Raw genomic sequence first — 10,485 nt, 5'->3', positions numbered from 1 at the left:
GGTCAAGTTGTTGCAGGGACTACATGTATGTTAAAGTTGTATAGGATGGTATATAGTATTTAAAAATTGTTACAGGCTTTAATATTGGTAATAAATATATCCCATTTTCATAGCCTTGCAGTCTTTATGTGATCACCATCCTTTTCATTGAACTTATTATGATGCTTTGCATGCATGTTAGCTATCGAAGGCTTTGATTTGTTCTATAATGGTAAATAATTTGCTTACTGATTTTTAAAGGGCAAGCAATTAAAAACGTGATCTTAAATGGACATGTTTTGTGTGCGTGTGTGCAAGCAGAAAAGCTGCAAAGGGCCTGGAGAGCTGTGGAGAAGGAGAGCGTGAGGCAGAGAGGGAGGAGGCGGTTCTCATCAAAGGAGCTCTCAACTTAATGAGACCCTAAAGCCCCCAGACCCTGACAGCTCCACAAAGACAGATGCAGAGACAGATTTAGAGATAAACAAGAAGCCTGAGGAAGACATCTCCTCTGGATTTAAGATGACGTGGCGTGAGGTGAGGAATCTACTTTAGAGTTTGGATTTTCTTAATTCTCACCATTATGATGCACGGGAAAATTGCTCTGATTATGTTCCTCCTGGGAAGGGAAATCAATGCAAGCCAGAATTTATACACGTTTGTATTCAGATTAAAGTTGTTTATAATGATTTAGAGTTGATCAGTTTTAAATAACTGTTTTTGAACCACAATTTATGAGTTCACAAGGATTTGGATCCCAGGTTCAGGTAATTTCTTTTATTATTTTTTTCCAAGTTGTCAACTGATCAGCATATATTGTTTTTAGCAAAGATTTCAAACTAATTCAGCTATGTTTTCCTTCTAGCTAGGATAGGAATCTCAGTTTAAGCAAGATGTTTCTCCATTATGTTGGTTTTGAGAGTCCTGTATTGTTAAAAGAGCCATGAAATCCGTCCTGCAAGCAGATCCATTTAGATTTCTATAACAGTGTAAGGATGGAAGTAAATGGATTATTTTAAGAGAATAAAAGAGATGTATGAATGAAACAATGTGATCATGTTGTTAATTTGACAGACTGATGGAAAGTCTCTAAACCCTTAGTAACATCCTTCACCAAAATATAAAAAGATCAGCAAATGCTGCTGTTCAGGATTTTTTCTTTGTACTAACTGTTAAGCAAAGCCCAAACAACACAGGCCTTTGTCAGTTAATGTTACATGCATTTAATGTAGAACTCATTTTGTAAAGCTATAGCTTGGAGCGCCATCTTTTCTTTCTTTTAGTGTGTTTACCATGGGGTGCTTTCTTTATGCATGATTTTATTACTGATTATTGTCCCATTGGCAATGAACCTAATTTTTAAAAGTTTATACCTGTTCTAATGTATTTCCATAATGCAGTTCATCCTGTTTTATTCATTTTCTCATAACAAAATCTAATAGAACTAAATGTGTTCTAAAGATAAACAAAATCTGAGACAACTATGTTCATTTTTGTTTTTCCTCCGAGGAGCTCCGTAGTCGGCGGTTCTGGAGTGCCACGTTGGCTGAGCTGCTCGGCACCCTGGTGTTAGTGAGCGCTGTTCTGGGTGCCTCTGTTCCAGGGCCCGACCAGGCCCCCGTGGGACCCCTATACCCAGCTGTAGCAGTGGGTGTTGTCATCGTCTCACTGGCACACTGCTTTGGAGAAATCAGTGGGGCGCAGGTAAAATGCCTTATAGTTACACATTTAATTTTAAAAAATGTTGCATTTTGCGCAAAAATTGAGAAAATTATGTTTATTAAAATTACAATTAAGCATTCAATTTAAAGTCCTTTTAAAAAAAGTTAAAACTACAGAAAATTTGAATGCAGAACTAACTTAATGAAATAATGATAATATCCAAAACATCTTTATAGAAGCCATTTCAAAGCAGCCAATACTAACAGGTGCCTCTCATGCATTTATGAATGTTCATTAGATTTTCCTGGAATCTGTTCAGGTGAATCCAGCTCTGACTCTCTCCTTGCTGGCCACCCGGAAGCTGGATCTTCTCCATGCCCTCATTTACATGGTGGCTCAGTGTTTGGGGGCCTGTTTGGGAGCCTCGGCCCTCTACCTCGCTCTACCTCTCAAATCCACAGCAGACCATTTTGTTAACAGGGTCAGTATACAGGTTACATCTCAGTTTCTGTAATAGATCCCCATCTTCCTAATAGTCCCTCTGTCTTTGACATCATTCCTCCTCAATTTCACTTAGGTTCCCATAGAATTGAATGCAGCACAGGCTCTGTGGATCGAGGTTCTCTGCACTTTTCAGATGGTCTTCACCGTCTTCTCTGTGGAGGAGCACAGACGGAAGGAGAGCGTAGAACCAGGAAATCTGGCCATTGGATTTGCTCACTCTGCTGGAGTGATGATAGGCGTAAGAAAATGACAGCAGGGTTCCTAGTATATGTCTTGACACAAACATTTTTTCTACCTTTAGTCCAACCATTCTCACCTAAACCCTTACCACTTCACTGTCTCATGCAGAAATACATTTCTGCAGCATGATGCTACTACAAGATTCTCTTAAGGTGTGCCATGATGTACAGGGCTGCATCTTTTGCACATAGACCTAACTATCTTACTTCTCATTCTGTTTAGACTTAGACAAACTTTATTGTCAATTTGTATACACAGAGTATATACAAAATGAAATTGCGATGCATACAGCTTTTCCACAGTGAATGAGCAGCTCACAACAGTGAAATGAACATCACCGTTTATAAAGTGCAGCAGTAATAATCAGAATGTAAACCATGTAGGAGTAAAGGAAAACTAGTTTAAAGTCATGGTGCCAAAGGCACCGATATGGAAAGGTCCAGTACAGTGCAGAATGGAGTATAACATTGAGTTGTGTTCTATTTAAAAGCATTATGGAAAAATCAGCCATGTTGGCAGTACAAATATGATGTTTATAAGTGTGATGCAGAGTCTTGATTAGAGTTTCAACAGTCTGATGGCAGCGGGGAAAAAGCTGTTGCAGAACCTGCTGGTCCTGCATCAAATGCTGCAAAGCATCTTTCCAGGGGGCAGCAGTGAGAACAGTCCATGGTGGAGGTGAGAGGGGTCACTGACGATGTTACTGGCTCAGGACACACACTGGGATTAAATGTTCTTAATGGAGGGAAGAGTGTTTGTATAACTATGGCTTTTTTGTCCTCCTTCAATAATGGCCAGATTGTACTAATATTTGCTTTTAACAGAGTTACCAGGGGCCATGTCTAAGCAGGGTTCCGTTTGCTTGATAATCTTTGCATTTCCCAAATGGACTGAACATAGTTCTGAGAGACGCTAAAAGTTTAGGAGGCTGCTTCTCTTTAAAACTTTCTCCCTGGCCTGTCTGCTGTTTTCCATGTTCAATATCTTTTTCTCTTATGAACCTCTGAGACATTTTTAGAACAGCTGAACTTAGACCAGGGTGACATTTTTAACATGAAGATGTTATATTATCTACTAAAAGGAGGCTTTAAAGGTGCATGGATAGAAGGTAGCTAAATTAAGGCGCAAACCTTTTCCAGATTTTCCTGTCAAACGTACAATGGGATTTTTATTACCGGTATACATTTTTTTTGTTGAACATGAAATGATAAAATGGAACTATTAAACATGTCATCTTACTTATAAGCAAGAAAAAAGGGCATGATGCTGTGTTTGCAATTCAGGCCCGTTTCTCTGGTGCCAGTATGAATCCAGCACGCTCCTTGGGTCCAGCTATCATCACTGGATTCTGGGAAAATCACTGGGTAACAAACCTTCTTTACACTGTCTTACACTGCCATTGTTGTATATCAACTGTTGTGAAGTAATTTTAGTGAAAGTGTGGAGTGGATTCATAGTAAACTTTATTCGGGTCATTGATTATAAGGTACATGGTTATCCTTTGCTATGTTCGAATAAACTGCATGTTGCATATAATATGTAATCGGTATTGAGACGCTTAATACAATACTGATCTCAGCCGATTAGCTAGCATTTACTGCAGTACGGGCAGCAACAGTATGGCATGATTAGAATAGATTTGTGATGTATTGTGCAACCCTGGGGGGGAAAAAAATATAAAAATTTGGAGTAAGTGTACCAATACAAGCTTTAGGAGAAAATAAGACACCTCCAAAATATATATATCCCTGAAGCTCCCCAAAGGTTAGTGGAAGGTGTCTGTACAGAGTTTCATTTCCACAGATTGTGGTTCCAGTTTTCAACTAATCTAAATTGCTGTCGGCTTTAAAAAAAACCTCAATGATTGTACGATGTTTTCTAAAAAAAAAAAAAAAAAAAACAGATGTGAGGGAGGTTTAAAAGCATATAAACAGATGGAACCGAAGTAATGCTTTAAGATTGTCTTGCGACTTCTGATTAGTAATTGGTGAACTCTTTATCAAAGGATGTATATATGATCTTTAACAGAGGCCAGTTTTTAGCTACCACTTATTAAAACTGAAAAAACAGGAGGACATGACATGATAGATGTGTTTTGATATTATTTTTCTAAACAAATGAACAAAAAGAAAAAAGCTAGAGTAAAAAAAAAAAAAAAACAATTAGAAAAAAAAAAAAAAAAAACAATTAGAAAGTTTGATACAGGGGACTCAAGGTTAGATGTGTCAGTGATCCTAGACCATTAATCAAATGTTTTTTTTTAGAAGACAGTCAAGCTCTAACAAACTCTACTAATTAACTAACTGTTTCAGGGTTATTTAAGCACAGACACATCTAAAAGTTATAGGGACCTGGCCTCTAGGTGCTTTATTTTGAGGCCCTTGGTTTATAACTTGAGACAAGTTATATTTTGCAAAGAAGCAATGGATGAAAAATAGCCTTTTGGCTAATTCTGACGATTTACATGGTAATTATTATGCAATTTTCCTACCAAATTAATTAATCCTTAGAAAAAAAAAGAACTGGAAAATAATCAAAGTTTATCTTTCTTTTACAATGCAAACCTTTAGTTCATAAGTTAGCCAGTAAACTGCATTTTCCTAATTATCACCATAATATGTAAGGATTTGGAGCTTTATAGAATTAATTTAACTTTCAGCAGAGCTGTGTGTGTTGGTCAGATCAGACTAAGATGAAGCTACTTGTAAACAACCACTGGAGGTGAGTTTGGTGTAAAACAAAGAACCAATTAAAGGAGTTCATCTTCACCGGTAAAAACGTTAGCTGATAGTTTACTCTGTTAGCCGGTTTCACTTCCAGTGAAACTTTTTAAGGTGGAATTAGAATCTGGTAGCTTCTGTAAGTCAACTAATAATGTGTCATAATTGGTAAATAAGCAAACATATAGCTACATAACCAAATAAAGAAAGCGTTCTCCAGAAATAAATCCAACCTGCTTCATTTTTAAATCCACCATTTTTAATTATCCCCAATAACTTATTTTCTGTTTACTACATTAATTGTGCTTCCCCCAGCTTAGACCACACACATGATATTAATTAATACATGTTTTAGAGAAAGTCCACATTTAAACCACATCGGGTCAAACACATAATACAGTGGTATACGATGGTAAATGCACTTACTGCAGCAGCTTCAGAGGTTAAATCTGTCAAACACATTCATGGAGCACTTCTAGTCCGCATCATTGAGTTTTTCCCCGCATAACTCATACACAAAAACATATACAAAGATGCATAAACATATTTTTGGCACTAATGGAATGCCATACTTTGTGGCCTAAAAATTTGCACTCCAAGAGATTTACAGAGGGGTTCTAAACCACTATTTTGAGAACTTAACACATAACATACACCTTACTTGACATAAGCGAATAACATATACACAAAAACATATACATAGAATCCTTAAGATATTTTTGCCACTAATACAACATCTCTGACTTGCACCTTATTACTAAAGCAAATTACTGTTATAAATGAAATACCTATTTGTTTTTTTGTTTTTTTGTCAAAGTTATTTTTTTATTGAACTTTCACAAAATACACAATGTAAAAATTAGTCAAAATATACTACAATATAAAGTTTTTTCTCCCCCCGAACACCAAAGATAGTGGTAGCTGGTGTAAATGTGTTATATATACATATACATACGCACACCCATATATGAAATAAAATCTCAAGATTTCTGAAAAGTAAAAAATAAGGATGTAAGCACCAAGTATGGAATACAAAAAATAAAACCAAACAAAACCAGTTCTCCATTTTATGAATTACTTTCTTGCAGGTACAAAAATACTGTATTAAATAAAGCAATAGATGAAACAATATCAACAGCAAATAAACACTAAGTACGTAACAAAATTTAGCCAGCTTAGGAAGGAATGTTGAGACAGGGCGAAGTCCAAGTATGATAAAAAAAAAAAAAAGGCTGCCATCCCGTTAAAAAGTTGCTCATTGACCCCTGTAAGGTAAACTTGATTTTCATAAACAACTATTTGGAATTAAGTTTTTATCCAGTTCTGATTCTTAATAGGATGGTACTTTGGTTTCCACCCACAGGTGTTTTGGATTGGTCCAATCATCGGTGCTCTTCTAGCTGGAGTGTCCCACGAGTTCTTCTTCGCCCGCAGTGCCTCTCGCCAGAAGCTGGTGGCCTGTTTGACCTGCAAGGACATTGAAATCATTGAGACGGCCAGCATGACTGGGTCATCTCTGTCCACAGTGACTCAGAACGCCATGAGAGCCAAGCATGCCAGCAAACAGGAGAGCAACTGAAGGCGTGTGAGGAGGGACGGTGTTTTAGACAGAATTGATGATGATGAGCTGAGCTAAGAAGCTTAAGCTCTTTGGACTTCATCAGCTTTGAAACATAAATGAGACTAAATAAATGAGCAACTAATAACAAGGGAATCTGATTATAATGACAAGAAAACTTGCTTACAAAATTAAACTGAAATGCAAGAATGTGTCCTTCATCAAGTCCATTACTGCCTTGTTTTGTTTAAAAAAACAAATACAAATCAATAATGTACTGAGTTTCACCATTTTTACAGCTAAAAAGGTTGATAAACATCTTTTTTAACACAGAAGATTTGTTTGAAAATGCATTAAAATATTAGAGTACATGATGCTAAAGCTGATATACAAGGTCCAGTGGTGTCTATCACATTTATAACTCATTAGAATACGTTGGAAAAAAGAGAGCCATTGAAATCCGTCTGAATAACGCTCTAATGTTCCAGATGCATCTTGTGTTTGTGAGGCTTTGAAATGCTAAAGAGGCCCATCCCCCTGGTCTGCAGGTTCAATGATGCTCTCAAACAGTCCAGGTCTGTCTCTTCTCACATGGTCCGCTATTCATAGTCAAATAGGCCTTCATAGCCATGTTGTGTTTTGACCGTAAATACACCTGTAAGCTTTTGTCATTTAAAATGGAAACAATGAGAGTATGTGCGTTGTTTCTGAGGAAATGTTTTGCTTTCATGAAAACCTTTAAGAATTGTTGTTTCTTGTTATTATGAATTGTTATTTCTCTCATTTGGATGGATTTTAGACACTAAACCACTTTTTCTTAACTGTAGATTATTTTTTCACATTTCATATAGACCCACTGATTGTATTGAGACTTCAGAGGAGACAATGCAGAACATAATTATGGAGCGAAAAGAAAAATACAAGGTTTCAAGGGTCCTGAAATCTTGGAAGAACCACCACCTCAGTGTATATCTTTGCCTCTTTTGTATATCTAGAAACTCAAACACGTTTTGATTCAGCTTTCCAGAATCACTCAAGCTCAGTCATCATGTGCCCTCATGTTTCCATCCAGTAAATCATCAATATGTCTGTCCATGAGCGCTAAAACATGAATGGAGATCTAGGTGCTAGAAAGCCACCAGCTGTTCTTCATAATAATGCTCTAACTGGGATATTGTTCATCATAAATCTTATCCTTAGTTTTATTTTTGTTGCCAATTGTTACAAAGTTTGTTCTTTTATACTTTATTTATTTTGGGGTGTCTGAGCTTATTCTGAATTTATATTGCATTTTCTTGGGTTTCTGGAGGAGATGATTCCTTTTCCTCACTCGTATTTCTCACTACTCTCCAGTTATGCATAAGCTGCAGATATGCCTGCCATTAAATGTATGTTCTATCTGTGTTTAGCAGCAATGCCTTCCTGGAGGAGGCTGAGTTATTGTTGCCAATGATGTGATGTTCTCTTTCTTCTTTCTTTGTCACAAAGCAGTTGTGAAAAACTAGTGCTTTAAATATGATTTACTATGTCATCATTGTATTGAGTTTACTACTGGCTCACAGCTTAAATGTTCAGCTGTTTTTCTGACTGAGCTATTGCTGTCTTAGCTCTATATTTTTCTTAAATAGGCAGAATAGTCAATGACCAATGTGCTTGGTTCTGTTTTTGTTTTAATGTGTCCTGCCTGTCTTCTTAAAGTCCAAGCCTGTTGCTGCAGAAGACCTTTCACATTGATGCAGGTTCTGCAGTAGGAGGGATTGCTGCAAATGTAATAACTTGGCGCAAATAAAAGTCCATAGTTGCTCTATAACATAACATCTGTATATTGAGTGTCTCACTGTTTTGTAAAGACAATCTTTAATCAGTATAGCTACACTTGTGCGAACTAGATTGAACATTTGAGAAAAAATAATGATTAAAAAGAAAACAAAAACGTGCATTTTCTTTCTTTGTCACGTAAATTCCCCATAAACAGACTAAAGCAGATGATGTTCAGTGTTAAATGTAAAAAAAATTGTCAGGAATACTTTTGCAAGCCACTTACTGTTTATTATGAAATCATAACCTTACAGGTTTACAGCACATTACAGACAGGAGGACACATATATGCCCAAAATACTCAACAAGCAACACTGAACTATTATTGTATGTGTTCTTTCTAACATGTATAAAAGGAGGTTAAAACGACCTGCTCAGCGTTCTGCATTCATCCTCAAACACACACCAACATCAATGGCTCTTGGCTGCTCAGCTACAAGGCCCAGAGCTCATCTCACACATACACACATATGTTCATGGCTTTGGTGGTTTATTCAAGCACATATATCAAATACCTCTGCCATGAGCAGAAACCAGCATCAAACTGGTTATTTACTGCAGGGGCAGTAGTTTTGTTTCCCTGGTTTGTAGCTCTGTTGCATTAACTGTGTGTTATTTTTCCCCTCTTTATTCAAATCAGCCCCATCACTTGTTTTCTTTCAATGTTATTTCTGTCTCACTCGACACTTGGTCAGAATTCAGCTTTCTGCACCAATCACCACCCTGCATACATTCAATTATTGGATTTAACATCTTTAAAACGACACCAAAGTGAAGCTACAAACGTTCCCTTTAACATAAAGGTTCTTATATTTTTGACTTGTCTCTGAGCATATGTAGCACCCATGCTTGTTGCAAACAATAGTTTCACAGGGTCAGGCATTTCAGTGTTAGTGCTGTTAGCTTTGGGCGCTTCTGTTTGGGGCCCCAAATGTGCTATCTCCACGTATGTGTGCGTGCACTTGCATGTGTGCCGCTTTGTACTCAAGTGGGAGGTTTTCCATCAAGATTTATATGTACACTTAATGACACTTATGTCAACCAATGACAAGTGCCTTAAAGCAAACCTCGTCCTCTGTAAAAAAAAAAAAAAAAAAAAAAAAAAAATATATATATATCTTTTTCTCTTATGAACCTCTGAGACATTTTTAGAACAGCTGAACTTAGACGAGGGTGACATTTTTAACATGAAGATGTTATATTATCTACTAAAAGGAGGCTTTAAAGGTGCATGGATAGAAGGTAGCTAAATTAAGGCGCAAACCTTTTCCAGATTTTCCTGTCAAACGTACAATGGGATTTTTATTACCGGTATACATTTTTTTTGTTGAACATGAAATGATAAAATGGAACTATTAAACATGTCATCTTACTTATAAGCAAGAAAAAAGGGCATGATGCTGTGTTTGCAATTCAGGCCCGTTTCTCTGGTGCCAGTATGAATCCAGCACGCTCCTTGGGTCCAGCTATCATCACTGGATTCTGGGAAAATCACTGGGTAACAAACCTTCTTTACACTGTCTTACACTGCCATTGTTGTATATCAACTGTTGTGAAGTAATTTTAGTGAAAGTGTGGAGTGGATTCATAGTAAACTTTATTCGGGTCATTGATTATAAGGTACATGGTTATCCTTTGCTATGTTCGAATAAACTGCATGTTGCATATAATATGTAATCGGTATTGAGACGCTTAATACAATACTGATCTCAGCCGATTAGCTAGCATTTACTGCAGTACGGGCAGCAACAGTATGGCATGATTAGAATAGATTTGTGATGTATTGTGCAACCCTGGGGGGGAAAAAAATATAAAAATTTGGAGTAAGTGTACCAATACAAGCTTTAGGAGAAAATAAGACACCTCCAAAATATATATATCCCTGAAGCTCCCCAAAGGTTAGTGGAAGGTGTCTGTACAGAGTTTCATTTCCACAGATTGTGGTTCCAGTTTTCAACTAATCTAAATTGCTGTCGGCTTTAAAAAAAACCTCAATGATTGTACGAT

General features: G+C 36.9%; 1 protein-coding gene across 2 annotated transcripts; it reads left to right on the top strand.

The window, feature by feature from the left end:
• The first annotated feature begins 394 nt into the window (after positions 1-394).
• On the top strand, positions 395-8,435 carry LOC107090264 (aquaporin AQPAe.a-like). 2 transcript variants are annotated; one of them, XM_015383548.1, is made up of 6 exons: positions 395-513; positions 1,489-1,680; positions 1,958-2,119; positions 2,216-2,380; positions 3,666-3,746; positions 6,466-8,435. In XM_015383548.1, exons 1-6 carry the CDS (start codon positions 499-501, stop codon positions 6,679-6,681), a joined length of 831 nt encoding a protein of 276 aa, XP_015239034.1. In that variant the 5' UTR covers positions 395-498; the 3' UTR covers positions 6,682-8,435. The 2 variants fall into 2 exon arrangements, with proteins under 2 accessions (XP_015239034.1, XP_015239032.1); XM_015383546.1 differs by having other exon boundaries at positions 476-513; positions 1,486-1,680.
• The last annotated feature ends 2,050 nt before the right edge of the window (positions 8,436-10,485 follow it).

This window comes from Cyprinodon variegatus, unplaced genomic scaffold (genome assembly GCF_000732505.1).
Source record: "Cyprinodon variegatus isolate N-32 unplaced genomic scaffold, C_variegatus-1.0 Scaffold287, whole genome shotgun sequence".
Classification (NCBI taxonomy): domain Eukaryota; kingdom Metazoa; phylum Chordata; class Actinopteri; order Cyprinodontiformes; family Cyprinodontidae; genus Cyprinodon; species Cyprinodon variegatus.
The sequence above is the reverse complement of the archived record's forward strand: the minus strand, read 5'-3'. Positions and strand labels throughout refer to the sequence as shown.

What these genes read in the sequence shown, in the direction of transcription:
- LOC107090264 (XM_015383546.1), top strand. An exon ending in CTGCTGGAGTGATGATAGGC is followed by an intron (nt 2,381 to 3,665) that starts GTAAGAAAATGA and finishes TTTGCAATTCAG; the next exon opens with GCCCGTTTCTCTGGTGCCAG. An exon ending in GATTCTGGGAAAATCACTGG is followed by an intron (nt 3,747 to 6,465) that starts GTAACAAACCTT and finishes TTCCACCCACAG; the next exon opens with GTGTTTTGGATTGGTCCAAT.